The 20,753-nt window shown below is 62.5% G+C and overlaps 3 protein-coding genes across 3 annotated transcripts; 2 read left to right on the plus strand and 1 right to left on the minus strand.

Moving 5' to 3' along the window:
* The first annotated feature begins 14 nt into the window (after positions 1 to 14).
* CHLRE_05g238100v5 (uncharacterized protein) lies at positions 15 to 12,051 on the plus strand. Its single transcript, XM_043062303.1, has 22 exons — positions 15 to 816; positions 1,038 to 1,178; positions 1,322 to 1,559; positions 1,710 to 1,795; positions 2,368 to 2,586; positions 2,795 to 2,935; positions 3,080 to 3,317; positions 3,467 to 3,552; positions 4,122 to 4,340; positions 4,514 to 4,654; positions 4,804 to 5,041; positions 5,192 to 5,277; positions 5,439 to 5,532; positions 5,706 to 5,895; positions 6,171 to 6,269; positions 6,493 to 6,647; positions 6,934 to 7,151; positions 7,682 to 7,858; positions 8,177 to 8,343; positions 8,658 to 9,062; positions 9,583 to 9,775; positions 10,195 to 12,051. Exons 1-22 carry the CDS (start codon positions 805 to 807, stop codon positions 10,450 to 10,452), a joined length of 3,801 nt encoding a protein of 1,266 aa, XP_042924867.1. The 5' UTR covers positions 15 to 804; the 3' UTR covers positions 10,453 to 12,051.
* A 382-nt stretch (positions 12,052 to 12,433) lies between these two features.
* CHLRE_05g238140v5 (uncharacterized protein) lies at positions 12,434 to 14,664 on the minus strand. Its single transcript, XM_043062304.1, has one exon. It carries the CDS (start codon positions 14,168 to 14,170, stop codon positions 13,814 to 13,816), a length of 357 nt encoding a protein of 118 aa, XP_042924868.1. The 5' UTR covers positions 14,171 to 14,664; the 3' UTR covers positions 12,434 to 13,813.
* A 1,450-nt stretch (positions 14,665 to 16,114) lies between these two features.
* On the plus strand, positions 16,115 to 20,736 carry CHLRE_05g238150v5 (uncharacterized protein). The gene is made up of 6 exons (XM_043062305.1): positions 16,115 to 16,641; positions 17,010 to 17,077; positions 17,795 to 17,862; positions 18,516 to 18,669; positions 19,034 to 19,934; positions 20,091 to 20,736. Exons 1-6 carry the CDS (start codon positions 16,457 to 16,459, stop codon positions 20,365 to 20,367), a joined length of 1,653 nt encoding a protein of 550 aa, XP_042924869.1. The 5' UTR covers positions 16,115 to 16,456; the 3' UTR covers positions 20,368 to 20,736.
* Positions 20,737 to 20,753: the final 17 nt, after the last annotated feature.

Raw genomic sequence — 20,753 nt, forward strand, 5'->3', positions numbered from 1 at the left:
ATTCTTGACCTGATATGTCGAGCTGGGACGTCGACGGCAAGGACTGGGGGTATCCTTCACACACGGGCCTGCCTGTGGTTCCGGGCAGCGGTTTGCCCCCGCCGATCAACGAGCGCCTGCGGGGCCTCAGGAGAGCAGAATAACTCGGTCGCGCCTCGCATGATAGCAGGGCAGGCAGCCGCGCAGACTCAAGTTGCGCAAACCGCGTCAGCAAAACTTAGACCGCGAAGTTGAAGTTGGCGCCAGGTTGGGGCGTGTCCAGCACTTCAAACGTCAGTAACATAGAGCATCAGGTTCTATATTTATAACCACAAAGTACGCGTGAACGACGTTTTCGCAGTCGATTCGACGGTCCCAAAGGCAAGATTTGCCGACTTCTTTCGCGCTGTCCTACATGCTACTTGGCTTACTCCTTGCAGCCATTACAACTATGTGTTCATAAATGATAACATGTGTCACCACCACGAGCTAAAGAAGCGGCCTGAAGATTTTTTGTCATAACTCATGCTAAGTTGAAGCTTCATATAGATGTCGCGATGGTGGTTTCTTTGCGCCGTTGCCCTAGCGTGCATCGGCGAGTTGGCGCGCGCTCAAAGCAACTCTGAAGTCACTGTGGTTACTGATAGTCAGCTCTTTGATGCTATCTGTAGCCAGAAGTACCGCGTAATATGGCTGGGCGCGTCTCTATCGCTCCGGGAGGAGCACTGGCCCGCAAACTGCAGCGCACCCGTCCGGCTGCAGACGAACTTGACGCTGTCAGGCCCGCTGGATGCGCCCATACAGTATACCGTGGACTTCAACTTTATGGCCCGAAAGGTGCGCTTCTTTGGAGGTTCCTCCGACACGAAGTCCCTGTCCTCCTCCAAGTCTGGGCGTCATCGAGGATGGCTCACCACGAGGGTTGGAGAGCTGTGCACCGCCAGCTCTCAGGGTGATTCGAAGGGGGTCCGCGTATGACGCTCAAGCACACGGCTCCCTGGCTTGGGGGGGCGTAGCAGGCCGCAACCAAGGGCACGGTCTGTGTCCCCCATGCACAGGTGGTCATTCCGCCGTTCGGTGAGGTGCGGCTGCGCCACTTCACGGCGCGCAACACGCGGCGGGGCGGCGGCGGCGAAATTGACTTCATCGCGTACAGCCCCAAGGGCATCCTGTGGACCGATGACCTGAACAAGAACCAGGTAAGGGGACGCGACTGACTCTTTGGGCCAGAGCGTGGCTGTGCAAGGCAGGCGCAGTAGTGTGCTTCATTGGGTGCGCTTACTAATCATTCCAATCATTGTCACGGCCTACATGCCCACATTGCCCCTCCCCACAACCGCAGATCATTTGCCTCCACTCCGACCCCTCCAAGCTCATTCCGCTGCCGCTGCCGGTGGGCTTTCCCCAGTTTGCCAACCAGACCCAGGATGTGAGTCTGTGGAACAACTACTGCGCCGCGGGCCGCTGCTGGAACGAGGTGCTCCACTACGAGCACTTTTCCACGGACGTGAATGTGGGCTCCGACTCTGAGACGGGCGGCTACGTGATGGCCAAGGTCAACTCCAGCAAAACATGCGACGGTGAGTGCGCTGCATGGGTTTGTTTTGCAGCTTGTGCGGGTGATTCATGTGCTCATGGGACTTACAACTGAACCGGGTTGCCTGTATCGCTGTGCTGAAGATGCATTGTCTGACGCCTTGATACATGTCCGCTCTCAATCTCCGCCGCAGCCTTTGTGGACCAGCCCTGCATGGACAAGAACGGCGGGGAGGCCTGCATGCAAGCCGTCATCAACGCCTTCCTCGCCAGCCTGCCGGTGAGCAGCATCACGAAACCATGGGCCGGCATAGAGGCCAGGCCTAGAATATCCACGGCTGGAAGCACATACCTGACTTTAGAAGATTGATTAGCGGAGTGCGAGGCAGGGGCTGATTGCAGTCAGGCCAGTGCCAAGAGCGTTTGCTGTCGAAGTGGTAGCATGCGCAGGGCGGAGAGTACCCACGGGATATTGCAGGGGCGCACAAGACGGAAACTCTAGGAACATCTGCAAGCTTGCAGCGAGCCGTAGCCGTCCGCACCCGAGCGCACGGGCGGTTGGGGCCGCACCTTACCATTAAGCGGCTGGTGGGGGACGGATGCTGGCAGCTGCACGTGAGCATGGCGTTTGGTTGGTTACAGAGCACACAAGCACGCGTCGCATGCGGATGACACTACTGTTGTTGATGACGGCGTTCTAGACAAGTTTTCATGTGTGTGCTATTGGTCCCCACGCCCGCGCCCGATATGGAGTCGGTGCAACATAGGTTGTGCTTCGCCTGGTCTTTGTCGGTAGCGCAATCATCTAACAATACACCTGGACCCACGCCCGCTGCCGCAATGCCCTTGCAGCCGGCCGACCCTCCTGTGGTGACGAGCGACCGGCAGCTGTTTGCGGCCATCTGCGCCCAGAGCCCCCTCATCTGGCTGGGCGCGGACTTGGACCTGCGCGAGGAGCACTGGCCTGCCAACTGCAGCGCGCCCGTGCGGCTGGACCGCAACATGACCATCAGCGGGCCGCTGGACTCGCCCATCAAGTACACCATCAACTTCAACTTCATGGCACGAAAGGTGGGAGCTGTGTGGGATTGGGACTAGGAATGGGACTGGAAATGGGAATGGGACTGGGATTGGCGCTGCGACTGGGACTGGTACTGGCATGGGGACTGGGACTGTGGGGTAGCCTGTGGTGCTTCAGTTGCCGACGCCTACAAAACTATTGGTGACTAATCCTGCATTCGGTATGCCCATTTCTTGGCGTAACGGCGAACGCGTGCAGGTGGTCATTCCGCCATTTGGTGAGGTGCGGCTGCGCCACTTCACGGCGCGCAACACGCGGCGGGGCGGCGGCGGCGAAATCGACTTCATCGCGTACAGCCCCAAGGGCATCCTGTGGACCGATGACCTGAACAAGAACCAGGTAAGGGGACGAGACCAACTGTTTTGGCCAGAGCGTGGCTGCGCTAGGCAGGCGCAGTAGAGTGCTTCAGTCATGTTGTGTCCTGGGGTGCGCTTACTATCATCCTCCCAACCTACGTCCCCCGATTGCTCCTCATCACCGCAGATCATCTGCCTCCACTCCGACCCCTCCAAGCTCATTCCGCTGCCGCTGCCGGTGGGCTTTCCCCAGTTCGCCAACCAGACTCAGGACGTGAGTCTGTGGGACAACTATTGCGCCGCGGGCCGCTGCTGGAACGAGGTGCTCCATTACCAGCAGTTTTCCACGGACGTGAACGTGGGCTCCGACTCTGAGACGGGCGGCTACGTGATGGCCAAAGTTAACTCCAGCAAAACATGCGACGGTGAGTGCAATGCATGGATTTGTTTTCAGCTTGTGCGGGTGATGTAGATGCTCATGGGACTTACAACTGAACTGGGTTGCCTGTGTCGCTGTGCTGAAGATGCATTGTCTGACGCCTTCATACATGTCCGCTCTCAATCTCTGCCGCAGCCTTTGTGGACCAGCCCTGCATGGACAAGAACGGCGGGGAGGCCTGCATGCAGGCCGTCATCAACACCTTCCTCGCCAGCCTGCCGGTGAGCAGCATCACGAAACCATGGGCCCGGCATAGAGGCCAGGCCTAGCATATCCACGGCTGGAAGCACGTACCTGACTTAGGAGATTGAGTAGCGGAGTGGGAGGCAGGGGCTGATTGCAGTCAGGCCAGTGCCAAGAGCGTTTGCTGTCGAAGTGGCAGCATGCGCAGGGCGGAGAGTACCCACGGGACATTGCAGGGGCGCACAAGACGGGAACTCTAGGAACATCTGCAAGCTTGCAGCGAGCCGTTTTCCGCACCCGAGCGCACGGGCGGTTGGGGTTGCACCTTACCATTAAGCGGCTGGTGCGGGACGGATGCTGGCAGCTGCACGTGAGCATGGCGTTTGGTTGGTTACAGAGCACACAAGCACGCGTCGCATGCGGATGACACTATTGTAGTTGCTGACGGCGTTCTAGACAGATTTTCATGTGTGTGCTATTGGTCCCCACGCCCGCGCCCGATATGGAGTCGGTGCAACATAGGTTGTGCTTCGCCTGGTCTTTGTCGGTAGCGCAATCATCTAACAATACACCTGGACCCACGCCCGCTGCCGCAATGCCCTTGCAGCCGGCCGACCCTCCTGTGGTGACGAGCGACCGGCAGCTGTTTGCGGCCATCTGCGCCCAGAGCCCCCTCATCTGGCTGGGCGCGGACTTGGACCTGCGCGAGGAGCACTGGCCTGCCAACTGCAGCGCGCCCGTGCGGCTGGACCGCAACATGACCATCAGCGGGCCGCTGGACTCGCCCATCAAGTACACCATCAACTTCAACTTCATGGCACGAAAGGTGGGAGCTGTGTGGGATTGCGGTTGTGGGACTGGGATTGCTGGGATTGGGACTGGAACTGGTATGGGGACGGGACTGTGGTATAGCCTGCGGTCCTTCATTTGCCGACGCTATTGGTGACTAATGCTGCATTTGGTATGCCCATTTCTTGGCGTGCCGGCATATACATGCAGGTGGTCATTCCGCCATTTGGTGAGGTGCGGCTGCGCCACTTCACGGCGCGCAACACGCGGCGGGGCGGCGGCGGCGAAATCGACTTCATCGCGTACAGCCCCAAGGGCATCCTGTGGACCGATGACCTGAACAAGAACCAGGTAAGGGGACGGGACTGACTCTTTGGGCCAGAGCGTGGCTGTGCTAGGCAGGCGCATTAGTGTGCTTCGTTGGGGTGCGCTTACTAATCATTCCAATCATTCTCACGGCCTACTGTACATGCCCACATTGCCCTTCCTCACCACCGCAGATCATCTGCCTCCACTCCGACCCTTCCAAGCTCATTCCGCTGCCGCTGCCGGTGGGCTTTCCCCAGTTCGCCAACCAGACTCAGGACGTGAGTCTGTGGGACAACTACTGCGCCGCGGGCCGCTGCTGGAACGAGGTGCTCCACTACCAGCAGTTTTCCACGGACGTGAACGTGGGCTCCGACTCTGAGACGGGCGGCTACGTGATGGCCAAGGTCAACTCCAGCAAAACATGCGACGGTGAGTGCGCTGCATGGGTTTGTTTCGCTGCACAGCATTTGCGGGTGATTTAGATGCTCATGGGACTCAGAACTGAACTGGGTTGCCTGCTGCGCTGAAGATGCATTATCTGACGCCTTGATACATGTCCGCTCTCAATCTCCGCCGCAGCCTTTGTGGACCAGCCCTGCATGGACAAGAACGGCGGGGAGGCCTGCATGCAAGCCGTCATCAACACCTTCCTCGCCAGCCTGCCGGTCAGTAATTGGGGCTTGGGCTGTACGAAGCTTGGAACAGGGTTCGGCCAATGCGAGCCGCTGTCCTTCACCTGTTCCCTTACATTGTATGCGCTTTCTGGCCAAATCTCGTCCGTGCTGACCGATTGCCGCGCCTGCTGCCACCTCGTGCCCTCGCGCAGCCTGTGGACGACGGCACATCATCCACGGACAGCAGCGGCGGCGACAGCAGCAGCGTCAACGTGCTGGCCATCGCCCTTCCCGTGGCTCTTGGAGGTGAGCCGCCGGGCACGCCGCGGACTGTGCCTTCTTGTAATGTCGCATTCATGCCGCCGTGTTGGGCTGCCTCTTGCGTGCGCTCGCGCTCGGGCGCTGTAGGCGGGCCGTCAAACCCAAGGCAAAGGCCCACAAACCCCGCACGTTCTTACATCTTGTCCAAACGCATGCAGGCGCGGCGCTGATCGCCATTGTTGCCGCGGCGGCGGTGTGGGCCGTGCGCAAGCGGCGGCGCGAGGCGGCGGAGGCCGCGGCCGCCGCCGCCAAGCTCGGTGACCTGGAGTCGGGTGGCGGCGGCGGGCTGAAGAAGCGCAGCAAGGGCGGCGACAGCCAGAGCAGTGACAGCAAGGAGCACCAGAACAGGTATGTGCCGGGGCCGGGGGGGGGGGTAGTTCATTCCAGCACCCAAAGCATGCCGACCGAGGGCGTGTGCTTGGAATGCATGTGCGGTGTGGTTGTTTAGCATCGAGACGTGTGTCGGTGGCAGAGCGGCGGGGTGTGTGCGCGCGTTGCCGCTGCCCTCGGATCGGGCCAAGCGCCCAAGTCCACAAACACGGCATGTGCATGACCGATTGCCTTCGTGTCCTGACTTGTGTTCTGCCTTGTGTGCCCTGCGTGTGTGCCTTGTGCGGCTGCAGCGAGGAGGAGAACGCTGTGGGCGCCATGTACACGCATCACCACAACCACAACATCAACGGCCACGAGCGGCCGCACGACACCATTGCCAGCAGCTTCAAGTGCGTTTTTGTGTATGGGCGAGCGGGCGGACGGGCATGTGTGCAGCCGTGCGCGCGGGCGTGTGTACCTGGAACCAGGGAGGGAGGGAGGGAGGGAGGGCGAGAGGGCTGGGAACCATGCCCGGCCTGGGCTCGTTGACCCCACCACACGTTGACCACACACTGACCCAACCTGTGCCCCGTGGAACCCCCTGCCGTGCCGTGCTATGCTGTGTCCTTCCAGATATGAGACGGGTGACGACATGGGCCGCTGCCTGGCCGCGAACCTGCTGGTGGGGGGCGGCAGCGCCGCCACCAGTCTGGCGACGGGCAGCGTCGGCGGGCTGGCGGTGGTGGAGGGAGTCATGGACGATGGCAGCGTGTGTGCTCTGTCCGTGGGTGAGTGCGGAGGCAGGATCAGGAGCAGGTGGCGGTAGGGGCAGGTGGGGAAGGAGCAGGTGGGAAGGAGCATGCGGGGCAGCAGCAGCAGGCGGAGCAGGACTGCGCTTCTTACCTCCTACCCTGCCCTAGCCTGTGCCTCCTCGCCACCGCTGCCCCCATCATTGCCACCGCCGTCCTCATGCCCACCTCGACGCTCATCATTCTCACCACCGCTTCACTGCACCGCTTCACTGCACCGCTTCACTGCACGGCTTCACTGCACCGCTTCACTGCACGGCTGCAGGCGCGGCTCTGGGCCAGGGCAGCTTTGGCGTGGTGTTCCGCGGCAACTGGCGCGAGCGGTCCGTGGCCGTCAAGGTCATCTGCTGCGAGCGGCAGCACGCGGAGCAGGTGTCCTCCGAGGTCAAGCTCATGATGAGCGACGCCTGCCGCCACCCGCACCTGCTGCGCGCGCTGGCGTGCATGAGCCGAACCCGCATCGTCAACAGCAAACTGAACCAGGTATGGGGGGCAGGGAGGGCTGGGGCGGGGGTGGGCAGGGGAGGGAGGCAGGGTTGGCGGGAGCTGGGAGGAGCTGGAGGGAGCTGGGGCGAGCTGGGGCGAGCTGGGGAGGGTGCCCCCACCATGCGTCCATACACCATAGCCAACTAGCCCGTGTGGATGTGAACGCGGCCGTGAGCGGGGGTGGTGCAGGGGACCATGTCGGATGAGGGGCGGTCCAATACTGCACGTGTTCATGTGGTGTAGCGGCCGTCAGCAATGATGCCACCGATGTTCAACCCGCGTTCGCTCGTGCACCCCGGTACCCCTGATACTCCCCCGGCCCCCTCCAAGTAGTCATGCCTGCAACCCCTGCCCGCCTGCCTGCGTGCCATGCGCAACCTCACGATGCACACACACACACACACACACACACACACACACACACACACACACACACACACACACACACACACACAATGTCACGTTGCTGCATCGCATATTCAGCCTTGCGCTTATCTTTCCTTGTGCTCTTTAACACACACGCACAGGCGGCCTCAGCCCTGGAGGCCACGCTCAGCACGCTGGGCTCACGGGCCCGCTCCCGCGGCAGTGCCGGCCCCGGCGGCTCGCAGCAGCAGCAGGGTGCGGCGGGCAGCGGCAGCGGCTCTTATCGGGAGTCGGGCGCCAACGCGGCGGACCTGATGGAGACGTGGATCGTGTCCGAGGTGGGTCAGCGGGCGGCGAGGGCGGGAGAGCGGGACGGAGGGAGGCAGGGAGGTGGGCGGGTGGGCGCCTGGTCGTGGCGCCTGGTGAATCAAAAGTCCAAAGTGCCCATCGCTACCGTGCCACAAGCGCTCAACGTCATCCGTTAGCTTCCCTTCCCTTTGCCCTCCGTCCCCCGCCGTACACCGCCTTCCTCCCCCTACTACATCCACATCATCCCCCTCACTCACGCAACTCGCCTCTCCCTGCCTGGCTACAACTTTCACTCCTTACTGGGTCTATCGTACTTGCAACCCCAATCCCTTCATCCCCACCCGCAGTACTGCGACCTGGGCGCGCTGGCCCCGCACGTGCACATCGCTAAGAAGTTCCTCACGCAGCATCGGTCGGGCGGGGAGCGGCGGCCGCTGCTGGCGCCCATCCTGGGCTGCCTGCGCGACATCGCCGCGGGCATGGCGCACCTGCACTCCCTCAACGTGGTGCACGGGTGGGTGCATGGGGCGTGGGGCCGGAGCAGGGGGCAGGGGCGGGGGCGGGGGAGGGGGTGCGTGGGAGGGGGTGCGTGGGAGGAGGCGGCGCCGTGGGGTAAGAGGGAGGGAGAGCAGCGCTGGGGCAAGGCGAGGGAGCAAAGGTGGCAAGGTTGCGGGGGAGGGGGCGTACACGCAGAGGCGAGCGCGTGTTGCTGCGTGCAATGCGCGGTACGGGCAAGGCCCGAGGCTCTGAAGAGGATCGGCCTGGTCAACAAAAAGCACCAGCTGCGATGAGGAGCTTACAAAGTATCACCTTGCCAATGCAATACAGGGACCTGAAGCTGGCGAACGTGCTGCTCGCCAGCCCGCGCTGCGTTGCGGCTGCAGCTGCAGCGGATGCGGGCGCCAGCGCAGGCGCCTGCAGCAGCGGTGCCGGGGGCGGCGCTGCCGCCAGCGCTAGCGGCATCGCCAGCGGCGCCGGCAGCCCGGACGACGCCGCGGCGGCAGGCTTGGAGAACACTGGCGGCGGCGTCGACAGCTCTGACGCGTCGCTGTGGAGTGTGTCTCAGGTGCCGCTGCCGGCGGGCTTTGTGGCCAAGGTCGCGGACTTTGGTCTGAGCAAGGCGCTCAAGGAGGGCCAGACGCACCACTCCACCAAGACGGTAGGCACAGTGACGCACCAGCCGCCGGAGCTGCTGCGCAGCGGCAAGTTGACACTCAGCGGCGATGTGTACAGGTGGGTGTGGTGCAGGCGTGCAGGCGGTGCAGGCGGGTGGTGTGGGAAGTGGGACTGAGCGTATATGTGTAGGCGGGTGGTGTGGGGGCGTGTACGGGTGGGCAGTGTGTGCAGGCGTGCGCGTGTGTCGGCGTGTGTTGTGGGCGGGTGTGGGCAAACCGCAGGCAGGCATGCAGGGTCGACGCTGTGCGTGCGAGTGCACAAGCTGTCGGCTGCTGATGCTGCGTGCCGCTTGCTTACCGCGGCTCTTCCTCCCCGCCTGGCCTCGCGCACGGTCCCCGCGCTCCGTCCTCTCCCTCATCTCCTCGCCTTGCCGCCCTAACCTCCTTCCTTTTGCCCCCAACTCCCTCCCAACCTGCCTGCCTGCCTGCCTGCATCCCATCATTCCCTCCTGATCTCACGTCATCCTACCTCATCCTGCCTCATCCTGCCTCATCTTACCTCATCCGGCCTCATCCGGCCTCATCCGGCCTCATCCGGCCTCCCTGCCTGCCCGCCTGCCTGCCTGCCGTACTCGCAGCTTCGGCATCATGGCCTGGGAGATGCTGACGGGCTCGGTGCCGTACAAGGGGCTGATGTACGGCGAGGTGGTGGAGCGGGTGGTGGTGTCGCACCGCCGCCCCGAGTTCCCGCCGCACACGCCCCTGGCCTACCGCGCGCTGGTGGAGCGGTGCTGGGCGGCGGAGGCGTCCGCGCGGCCCACGTTCAAGGAGGTGGGCGGGGGAGGTGGGCGGGGGGCCGGGCGGGGGAGCGGGTGGGGGAGCGGGTGGGGGAGCGGGCGGAGGGCCGGGTGGGGTGTTGGAGGCAGACAGACATACCAGGCACATGCCAGGTGCACGACAGCCACCACCATTGCCACCACCACCAACACTAACAACACCACGACCGCCACCATCACCAACAGCATATACACCCTCTGCCTAGTCGTGCCCGCAACCACCACTAGCACAATCCCACAACACCACACGCACCCCCACCACCACCACCACCCCCACCACCACACACACACACGCGCGCACCCCCACCACCACACACACACACGCGCGCACCCCCACCACACACACACACACGCGCGCGCGCGCGCACACCCAGACACACACACACACACACACACACATACACACACACGCAGGTGCTGGCGGAGCTGGAGACGCTGCTGGCCGCCGCGCCGCAGCTGCAGGCGGAGAGCGACGCCGTGGCGCTACCGCCGGCCACCGCCTCCTCCTCCTCCTTCGCGCCCGCCACCGCCGCCACCACCACCTTGAACACACCCAGCGGCGGCGCCAGTGGCGCGCCCACCAGCAGCGGCAGCGGCGGCAGCGGCGCCACGCCGGCCACGCCACAGGGTATTGCCGCTGTGGCGGCAGCGCAGCTGGCGCCTCCGTCCTAGTTGTCGTGATGGTTATCGTAACGGTGCAGGTGATGACGACCAGGTGTACCGCGATCTGTATGTGACGCGGATGGCAATGTGGGATTTTTGGGTTTTGATTGTGGGGCTGCTCTGCCAGAGACAGCAGACAGGGCTGCACGGCAGGTGTTTCCGCGACCATTCGAGTCGCTGGTTGCGCCTGCAGCGCGCGTGAGCACATTCGCGGTAGGAGCCAGCATTGCGCTGCGAGGCACAGTTTGGGCACCGGAGTTACATACGCTGCTGCCGGGATCAGAAAATAAACTAGGCCGCCCACTTGGGAGGCCTGCGGTTTGTGCAGGAGCGGATTTTTGGAGGGAAGTGAAGCAGGCAACTGTGTATAGAGGGTTTAAGCAAGGCTTTGGCTGTTGTGTTGCGCTGCATTTACTGCATGCTGCCGTCTACCTGCTCGTCGTGTGCAAACGCGAGACTCCAGCACGTTCGTGTGAGTTATCAAGTAAACACAACACCCTTCTGTCCTGTTGCGTTCCGGTCTGTCGGCTGTTGTTACTTGTGCTCCTCTCCGTTTGCTGCTTATATGAATGCCGCCCTGGGAGCGCGTTCAGATGCGAAGAAGTTGGACGACGTTTGGCAACTTGTGGTGAAACGGGTGCGTGAGTTCGGCGCTTGTTGGTTTCGTGATGATCGCGCTACCTAGGTGTGTGGTGACACAGGTGCTTCCGTACGCCGCTTCGGTGCGGGTACGGCTCTGACGACTTGTGTGCGTGTTGATGGCAAGTGATTTGAGCGATTGGAAGGTGTTAGCGATTCAAGAACAGTCCCGGTGCAGTGGAAGGCGTTGCATGCCATGGTACACAGCATCGAGCGCGAGAGTGTGGGTCAATGCCCGGCGGCCTAAACAGCCGTGCGTGCGATATTTGTGGTCGCCAGTGTTATTTATTGCACACGCACTTCTAAAGGAGGGCATAGTCGACGAACACACATAAAAAGGCACGGAGCCAGCAGTTGTGTGGTTCGGGCGTATGCCACCCCTGCAGCTTTTGCCGAACCACTGACCCTAGCATATGGTATGCACGCTTAGCGCACGATTACACAAGGGCACTAGTTGGTGCGTGTTCCGAGGTACGCTTGCAGGGCTGCGCATACGCATGGTGAGAGAGATCTGATGATGATGATGAGAACCATGAGCTGAAGCATCACCGCGCGGCAAAACCTCCCGGTCTAGTTTCCAGCTTTACATTCGATCCTTTGAATGTGGCTTGGATTAAGCGTAAGGGTTGCCCTCGAAGTGCGCTTACGTGGTGGGAATGGAGTTTGAGGGTGAGTGGGTGGATGCTTGAGGAGCCGGCGGTGTGTTTTGTGGAAGCGCGCCAGCGGCGATGGTGCAGCGAGTGCTGCTCGCTGCAATTCATTCTTTGTAGACGGTGATCGAAAGCTCCCTGGCGTGTGATCGGAGGCTGTGCCGGATTCCCGCGGCAATGCTGCTGCCGTTTCCAACTACCGGTAGTAAATAAACGGCCCCTGCATGGGAGTCACAGGGTACGGTATGCGTGGCCCACGGGCCCAGGCACCTGTGCACCACGCTTACCACAACTAATGGCGTTGTAACGCTACACGGCACATTGCGTTTATATGATGCACAGCAACAGATAAACAGTGCGAAAGATCTTCGCGCACCATTCCAGCAGCTTTAGATCAAGCACATGGGCACCTAGGTAAGGGGTCGCATCAGTCGCACGGCCACGCGCAGCCACGAATGGCTCCGCGCGCGCCTAGGGCGCGTGGCTCGCGTTCTCGCGACTGGCTAACCGCCTGACTTGGGGAGTAACGGCGCTGCCCCAAGCATTAGGGACCTGCTGACGCAGTCCACGAGCCCGTGGCGTGGGAAACGATCACCCTGCTCTGGACCCACGCTCTGGACCCCAGGGACGTGCCATCGGCAGGTCCCCTTCCCGCTCACAACCGCGGGTTGCCGGTTGTGGGTGGCACGGGACAGTTGAGTCAACCGTGGGGATTACAGCTGTGCACAGAGTGGGAATGTCCGTCCACTCGCTCGGCACTTTGTCAGATGACTAGAGAGCGATGTTACTTCTGTCGTGCACCGTGCGATGACTGAAACAACGGCTCAAGTACTCCAGTCCTAGCCCCATTCCGCCGTACAAGCTGTTGTACCGAACGCTCTATGATCTAGTTCAATATTCCAGACCCTGGGTCTAGATCGACCCTCCCAGCAACTTTGATTCACCGGTGCCCGCACTGTCCGGGCTGTTCTAGCGGGCTCCCAGCGCTCCCAGCTCAATCTCGTGTCAACACCTGCTCTCACAACTCGCATGGCACACGACACCTTGCTTGGCTTGCTCCAAGCCCAACATCGTTGCATAAGCTTGCGTCACAAAGTATGCAAGAGGTGGGGAGACGCCCCAATGCCTCTTAGCGCGGGGGGTCTACACGCCCCGGGCATGCGGGTGTGGGGAACCGTACTACGGTCCGCACCCGTCAGTTACCCCATGGCCTACAGCGCGTCATGTCCCCATGCAGCGGCGCCTCATGCCCAACTCGCCTGGCCGGCACCAGCCTCTCATACCAGTCTCAGCTCACCATATACAGCAGCCAGTCAGCCTTCGCGTCAGCCCGGCCGCAGCTAGGCAGCCACCCTGGTTTGTTTTCTGCGCCGGCCTCAACGTTTTGACAACCGCCATGCCGCACCCTCCTTTCTGCCGTTCTCTTTCCTCTTGTCCTCGCATGTACGTACTACTACTGGCTCACCGCGGATGCCTGGCTGTGTTCCAGGTGGGTCTCTTGGGGTTCGCGTTATAACATCGCATCGCAGCCTTCGCTGGGTAGTCTGCTACGCCAGCCCAGCCTCTGACAGCCGTATACACCAGCTGAGAGCTTTAGGACGCCGGAGTGGCGCAGCTTGGCGCGCGGTTATCTCGTCAAAGGTAACGTAGCAGTTGCGGTCGCTGCTCATGCTCACGCTTTTCTTTTTGCTTGTGCTAGCTCGGCTCTACAACGTCATGTTCGCTTGTGCGTGTTGCGTTCTTTCAAGCATATCAATGCGTGTATGCGGCTGTCACGGCAATGGGGAAGGGGAAAGTGTGCTCAGCCGCCATGGGGATACGTAGCAGAGTAGGCGTACGGCTAATGCCACGCCGCTAGCAGTGCCGCGCATGCTGCTTTAAGGGCGCAGACGCCTACATTTGCTGCAGGCTCCTAACAAGTGGCAAGACGCCGCCCCAGCTTTCCACCACACCACATTGTCTCCCCTAGGCAGTCGGCACACTTCACTGCCAGGTATGGCCACCCTGCGGCCATGTTATGCGACCGCCCGCAACCACGCCGCGCCCTGCCGGTCCCCCACAGTGTATGACTCCTTTTACCGCTACGAGGATGGACTAGACAACCCACGCACCGCCTGGTGCCGCCGACTCTGCGCCGGGCCCATGAGGTCATGGACCTCGCGGCCCTGGAGGCCCTGGTAGCCGCCGCGCCATGCCAGGCCGTCAGCGCGCCGGACGCGCCGACAGCCTGGAATGGCGCGCCATTCCAGGGCCGCCTCTAGGGCCGCGAGGTCCATGACCTCATGGGCCCGGCGCAGAGCCGGCTGGACCAGCCGGGGCGTGGGGTCATCGAGGCCACCGGCATAGCGGTAGAATGATTCGTATAACCTAGGGCGCCGGCAGGGCGCGGCGGTGTAGTTGCGGTAGGCGGTCGCATAGAGCGGTCGCAGGGTGGCCATACCGTACTTGCGGCATCGTGTGAAGACAGAAGACAGTGTGGTGATTTGGAAAGCTGGGGCGGCGTCTTGCCACTTGTTAGGAGCCTGCGAAGAATGGCGGCGTCCGCGCTTTTAAAGCAGCGCGGCGGTGCTAGTGGCGCGGCATTAGCCGTACGCCTACCGCCAGTTTCTTGCTTCGTAGAGACGCTTGCTGCTGGCCTGCGATTTGACCATATAAGCTGCCTTGTCGGTCGGGAGGCAGTTTGTTGCAGGCATGACGGGCTGCACAGGTTTTGAGAAGTTCCGGGCGTCCGGACGCGCGCCGTGAGTGACCTTGCTCCCGCCTTCTCGCCTGCACCTCGACGAGCATTACTTAATTTACGTAATGCACTACGCCCGACTGAGTTTTCGCAAGTGTCGCTGCTGTGGGGGGTCAAGACCCGTCGGCACGGATGGCTGGCGTCAAGACCCGTCGGCACTTGCTGGCCCCGTCGGCCTGGCAGGTGCTAAAGAGCTTTTTATGTGCAACTGTAGCTGTTTTGCGTGGGCGCGTTCGTTCGGGTTTGACCTGTCGCTGCTGAGCGGCTGAGCTGTTTGAACGGTCTCGGCACTTTATTCTTCACCAGCAGCAGTTGTGACACCGGCACCGTGATGGGAACTCCTGCGCCGTCTCGCACTAGCGCCAACGTGCCGGATTGGTTGTAGCTGTCGGAGAAGAACGGCCCCTCCCAGTCCGGCCGCGGCTTGTGCTTCGTCCGCCGCTCCCTGCGGTAAAACCTGTTGCGTTTTCCGGCGGACAGTCGGAAGGATGGCCCAGAGCGCCTTGCTGCTCAGGTGGAACCGCGGGGTTGGCCGCCGGCTCACCTGTATGCGGAGGGGGCGGGCCGGCCGGGTGGCTGTAGCAGAGGCGGTGCCGTAGCGCGGGGTGGGGCTGTAGTTCTGCTGTAGCAGGGGAAACCGTGGTACGAGAGGATCCAGGCCCGGCGGGGTCAGTCACCGCCGCGGTGGGGATGGCCGTAGCAGCGGGGGTATCTGGGGTACGTTAGGTGCTACTGCCGCCTGCCGTGGCTGGGTGCTACTGCCGCCTTCCGGCGCTTTGGGGGGGGGGTCCACGGTTTTTTGTGGGGGCACGTCACTTTGTGATAATCCTTCGCCGCTTCGCGTTCCTTGCCTTGGCCCGCACCAGCAGGTTATCATCCACTCACGACATCAGTGCGGCCATGGCGCCATCGCTTCACGCCACTGGTCCAATCGCCGCGAGGTAGTCCTGCAGCCGCACACCCTGATACTCCTTTTCATCTTCGCCCCCAAGCAGGCGAGTTTTAGGAAAGGACTGCACGGGTGATGGCGAGGGTAAGCTCGTGTCCAAACACGAACAGAGCGGGTGGCACACGCGTGCTGTCCTGGCGTGCCGCCCTGTCGGCGTGGGCCACCTCGAAACCCCGCTCGTCCCAGTCATCCTCACTCCCGTTGGCCTTTTTCGGCAACCCTTCCATCATCACGCCAACTAGCCATTCACACAGGCCATTAGCTTGGGGGTTGTTGGGTGTGGTGTGCCTGTGGGTGATCCGTTGCATGCAATCAGGTTGCCACGCGGTTTTGCATGCTCACACCGCTTTTGCTCCTCTCCCTCCTCAGGTGACACAAGGGGAGGCATGGCCACCGACGCAAGCGCGTGTGGCGACGGCAATGTCGTCGACCGCTGCACGACTGCAGTGGTGGCATTGAAACCCGCTGAAGGGAGCTTTCGTCACGACATTGAGTTGCCTGCGTTCTCCGGGGACTGTGAGGCAGAGATGTGCTTGCTGTGCAAGCCTGGAAAGCTCTGAGAGCTACACGGACATGGCTGGCGCGGAGCGCACGCCCTTGGGCCGTGGTGGCGATAGCATCCGAAAAATGTGGTCGCAGCCAGGGGTTTGGGCGCGACATCCCCTTCCTTGCCGAAACTTCCCCTACAACGAGGGGGCTAAATTGCTACAAATTTACAGGGGCTGCATGGAAAGAACACACGGACACGCGGCCTTGCCCATACTCCGGCCTCGGCACAAGAGCTGCGTGTGCATCGTGAAAGTACATTGCATCGTCTACGTCGTGAGTCCTGATACCTGTTCGAGTTTCTTCCTTTCTTCCTTCCGCGCTGTGTTTCTTGGCTGTCTTGTTACTCGCGAGTGAATGTTTGTGACTTTGCAGCGCAATCTTAATAGAACTTGTAATTCTACGCCCTCAACATGAGCATTCTACTTGAATAGGCATACCGTTTAAAATTGCAACATGCCTCAGCAGTTCCGCTTGAAACCGCGAGCCAGAATGTCACCAGCTAGCAGCTTGGCTGTTCTGTTGCAATGCATCGCGTACCTGTCATCGGTCAGGATCGCGGCGATGGCTGACGCCAACGTGCCGGGTTGGCATGTCCTTCACCCTCAGACCGCCTCGTCGGGCGGCACCCGCACGCAGCCCTCCATCCGCTACGGCCACGCGTGCAACACTTATAAGTGAGTGTACAAACCGAATAGCTGACTAAAACTCACAGCGTCGGCTGGGTGCCGTGTCCCAACCTGCAATGCCCTTGGGCTCCCGGTGCTAGTGCACCAACCGCACTCCCGATACCTAAACCGGTGTCGCCCCGCGGTCCATGTCGAGCACGACTGTCCATTGTAATCAACCACATACGCCTTAACTTGCCGGTGCTGCCCCTGCTCCTTTGCTCCTGCCCCTGCTGCCCCTGCTGCTCCTGCTGCCCCTGCTCCTGCCCCTGCTCCTGCTCCTGCCCCTGCTCTTCCTCCTGCTGCTTGTTCTGCTCATTGTGCTCGTCCTCCTGCTGCTCCTGCTGTTGATGTTGCTGCTGCTCCTGCTGTTACAGGGGACACCTGGTGTCCACACACGGCTATTTCTACGACCGTGAGCGCAACAATGCTACGTGGCTCAGCGGTGAGGGACTGAGGGCGGGAGGCAGGCAGCACGTGCCGCTGCAGGGGGGTTTGGGAAGCTGGGGGGCTCGGGGGTTGGGGGCTGGTAGTTTATCCCAATCCCAACGAATCCAAGCTGGGCTGGGGGGCCTGGGGAAGGGGGTGGGAACAGATTCTTCCAAAGAATCCAAACCCAACTCAACCACAACCCAGCCAGCCTGCAGAGCGCGAGGGAGGTGTGACCTTGACCTTTGCCCTTGAGCCCTATCCTTCTGGGCGCTGCAGAATGCAGACTGTAGACCAGCGGGCGAGCCAGCAGTGGGTTAGGGGTGTTCATGCCAATCCCAAACAGGGGGTGTGGGTTGTATGCCCGAGCCCGCCGTACAGGGAGGGGACTACGGGTTCACTCTGAACCGCTCCCATAAGAAAACAGTCACGCTGCAAGGGGGGCTAGTGGGGGCTGAGGGGGGCTTGGGTGGGGCTGGGTGGTGGGACTGGGTGGACTACGCCACGGCTGCGAGCAGGGCCGCCCAGGTGTGGGTGAGGAGAAGAAGCACGAAGAGAGTAGGGCACGCAAAGACCCACGTGTTGTGCGGAGGCAATGTAGGAGTCCTTGCCACGTCTTGACGTGTACCACACGTCTCCTGTGTGTGCTGTCTTGGGAAACACAAAGAACGGGAAACGCAAAAGCAATGCAGGCAGTGCGTGTCGTGTGTGTGCTCTTTTTGCTGCGCTGCAGACACGTGGGCTATGGACCTCACGCGGCCGGGCCGCCCCTGGAGCCGAGTGGCGCACCATACGCCGCATGTAAGTGCAGGCCGGCGTGCGGGGCGTGTGGGGCCGTGTGTTAGCGAAGTAAAACAAGATTGGAAAGCATCAGAGTATGTGTTAGCAAAGCGCATCGGGACGTGTGTTGGGAAAGCACATCGGTCTGTGTGTTAAGAAAGCGCATTGGACTGTGTGTCAGGGAAGTGGGGACAGCGGTGGGCTGATGTGATTGCGTCGGGGCTGGGGCTGGGGCTTGGGGCTGGGGCTAGGGCTCGGGTCGGGGTTTGGGCTGGGGTTTGGGCTGGGGTTTGGGCTGGGGCTGGGGTCGCCAAGGGCACATTGGGCACGTCCACTTGCTCGGGGGCTCCTGGGCTCCTGGGAAGGGTCAGGCGGTCCTACTATGCATCGCGGCTGAACAATGTGCACGCGCGCGCACCTGCATGGCCCCAATTCCGCCCATGCCACAGACCCCTTGTAATCCTTTCCATCCCGCCCCAGCCCGTGCACTCCACACGCTGCAAAGCCCCACCTCTTGGTTAGTTTGGGACTGGAACAAACTACCGCTCTCCCCCGCGCTCTTTTGCATTGGCTTAGTTAAGGTTTGGGCTGGTACCTACAACGCCCATAACCATGCAACCCCGTGCGTGCCGCCGTCTTCTGACTAATCTTGCCTGGAATCCCCCACCCCACAGGCCCTGGCCTTCAGCCACTACTCCGCCGGCCGCCAGCCGCCCACCCCCTGCGGCCGCTTCGGGCACGCGGCGGTTGTGATTGGTGATGCACTTTACATGTACGGCGGACACGACGGCGGTTATAGCCGTACCAACCGCCAGGATTACCAGCCAGGTACGGCAGGGGCCAGGGCCGCGTGGGGTACCACCGGGGCTTGTCTGGGAAGGGGGCCCGCGCAACATGGAGTACTTGAACCGGTAGCGCCAGTGAGGGGTAGCGCCAGACACCGTGTAAGCCGGACATTGCCGGAGCACAGAGCAACCAACACCTCACACCCAAACGCATGCGCCCAGTGCTGACCCCTTCCGTCGTTCCACACGCTGCAGAGCATCCCACCCATACCCTCTTGTGCTCTCAAGAACACACACACACGCATACGCACACGCCGTCTGGGCGGGCTTTCGTTTCCTTTGTTAACACACACACACACACACACACACACACACACACACACACACACGCCCACGCAAACCCGCAGGCCACGACTTCGACGAGCTGTGGCGGCTGGATCTGACCACTGGCGACTGGACCAGACTGCCCAGCACCGGACCAGACGGCGCCGGACCAGGCAAGCGCTACCTGCTGGCGGCGGCCGAGGTGGCCGGCCGCATGGTCTTGTATGGCGGTCTGGTGGATGGCCAGGGGGACGTCTGGTCCTACACGCCCGCCACCGGACCAACTGGTGGTTTGTCGTCTGGTGGCGTGTGGGAGAAGCTCGCAGACGAGGTGCCGGCGGCGGCGGGCGGCCCGGGCCGGCGTGTCGGGCACACGCTGACGGGCTGGGTGGCGGGCGGCGTGGCGGGCGTGGTTTTGTATGGCGGCAGAAGTACGGCGCCGCCGGAGCCCGGTGGTACAATCAAGAATCAAGTGTACGACGACGCGTGGTTTTTTGACCTGGGGTCACGGAGCTGGAGGCAGCTGCAGGCGCGCGGCGTGGCGGCGCCCGCTGTAGCAGGGGTGGCTGCAGCAGCAGCAGCAGCATCGGCATCGGCAGTAGCTGACGCGACGCCGCCGGGGCGGCTGTATCACGCCGCGATGGTAACCGTGCTGCCGGCAGGCAGCGCCGCCACCACTGACAGTAGCGGCAGTAGCAGTAGCAGCAGCGGCAGTAGCAGCGGTGGCAGTAGCAGCGGTGGCCTGGTGCGTGTGGGGCTGGTGGCGGCGGGCACGCTCACCAGCCCGGGGCTCACGTGCGCGGCGGACGCGTGGGCGTTCGTGCTCGACTGCGCCGCCTCCGCCATCACGTGGGCCCGCCTGCCCGACCTGCCCGCCCCCCTGTACGACACACGTGGCGCCGCCTGGCGCGCCGCCGCCTACCTGCAGGGCGGCCACCTGTGCGCGCTGGAGCAGCCGGGCCGAGCCCAGCCCTACCCCTTCTGGTGAGAGGAGCTGGGTTGCCGGCGGTCTGGTGGGGCGTGGGAAACGTCAGGGTTGAGTGGCGGGGCGGAGTTTGGCGGGGCGGGGCGGGGCGGGGTATCTGTATCACGCGCGCGCGCACAAACACCGCGGTACTCACAGTCTTGCTCTTGCCGCAGGTATGTGAATGAGGTGTTGCAGCTGGACTTGACGCGGCAGCCCGCAATCACACAGCTGCTGCTGCAGGCGGCGTCAGGGACAGAGGCGGCAGGTGGTGGTGGGGCGGCGGCGGCGGCAGCAGGTGCAGATGCAGGTGCAGGTGCAGGGGCCGGCGGCGGAGGCCTGGCGGGCTGCCGGCTGCTGCCAGACGAGGCGGCGGCAGCCCGGGCGGAGCAGGCGGCGGTGGCGGGCGCGCTGGCGGCAGCGGCGGCGGCGACCGGCAGCGATGAGCTGTAGGCAGTGGGCAGTGGACTGAATGGGTGGTGATGTTACCGGCGGTATCTTAGCTGGCGATGGAGTGTGGGGGACAGCGGGGTCAGGGGGAGAGCGACTGCGTGTGAAGTGCCCTGGTGGTGGACGGCAGGGTTGGCGGCCCTCGTAGCACCCCGTCGTGTGTTGGGATTCTGGCTGGTGCTGACTTGCTGGTGTGTGGGTGTATGCGGACTGTACCAAAAGGTCGCTGGCGCGCTGGCTTGCTGTGCTGAACTGGGGGTGGGGGGTGGGGGGCGGAAGCAGGCTGTCCGGCATGTGCGCCGGGCGCATATCGCGTTGTTGTTATCCATGGCGGACTGGAGTGTGCTGCATTGGTGGCCACACTACGTCACCGCTGCCCTGCTGCCGGT

The sequence above is a fragment of the Chlamydomonas reinhardtii genome, chromosome 5 (genome assembly GCF_000002595.2).
Source record: "Chlamydomonas reinhardtii strain CC-503 cw92 mt+ chromosome 5, whole genome shotgun sequence".
Taxonomy (NCBI): Eukaryota; Viridiplantae; Chlorophyta; class Chlorophyceae; order Chlamydomonadales; family Chlamydomonadaceae; genus Chlamydomonas; species Chlamydomonas reinhardtii.

Bases quoted from the DNA above. Each gene is read 5' to 3' on its own strand.
- CHLRE_05g238140v5 (XM_043062304.1), bottom strand. From the start codon at position 14,170: ATGGCCACCCTGCGACCGCTCTATGCGACCGCCTACCGCAACTACACC.
- CHLRE_05g238150v5 (XM_043062305.1), top strand. From the start codon at position 16,457: ATGTCACCAGCTAGCAGCTTGGCTGTTCTGTTGCAATGCATCGCGTAC. The intron at 17,078-17,794 runs GTGAGGGACTGA...GCTGCGCTGCAG, and splicing joins CAATGCTACGTGGCTCAGCG to ACACGTGGGCTATGGACCTC. The intron at 18,670-19,033 runs GTACGGCAGGGG...GCAAACCCGCAG, and splicing joins CCGCCAGGATTACCAGCCAG to GCCACGACTTCGACGAGCTG.
- CHLRE_05g238100v5 (XM_043062303.1), top strand. The intron at 1,560-1,709 runs GTGAGTGCGCTG...TCTCCGCCGCAG, and splicing joins CTCCAGCAAAACATGCGACG to CCTTTGTGGACCAGCCCTGC. The intron at 5,896-6,170 runs GTATGTGCCGGG...GTGCGGCTGCAG, and splicing joins AGCAAGGAGCACCAGAACAG to CGAGGAGGAGAACGCTGTGG.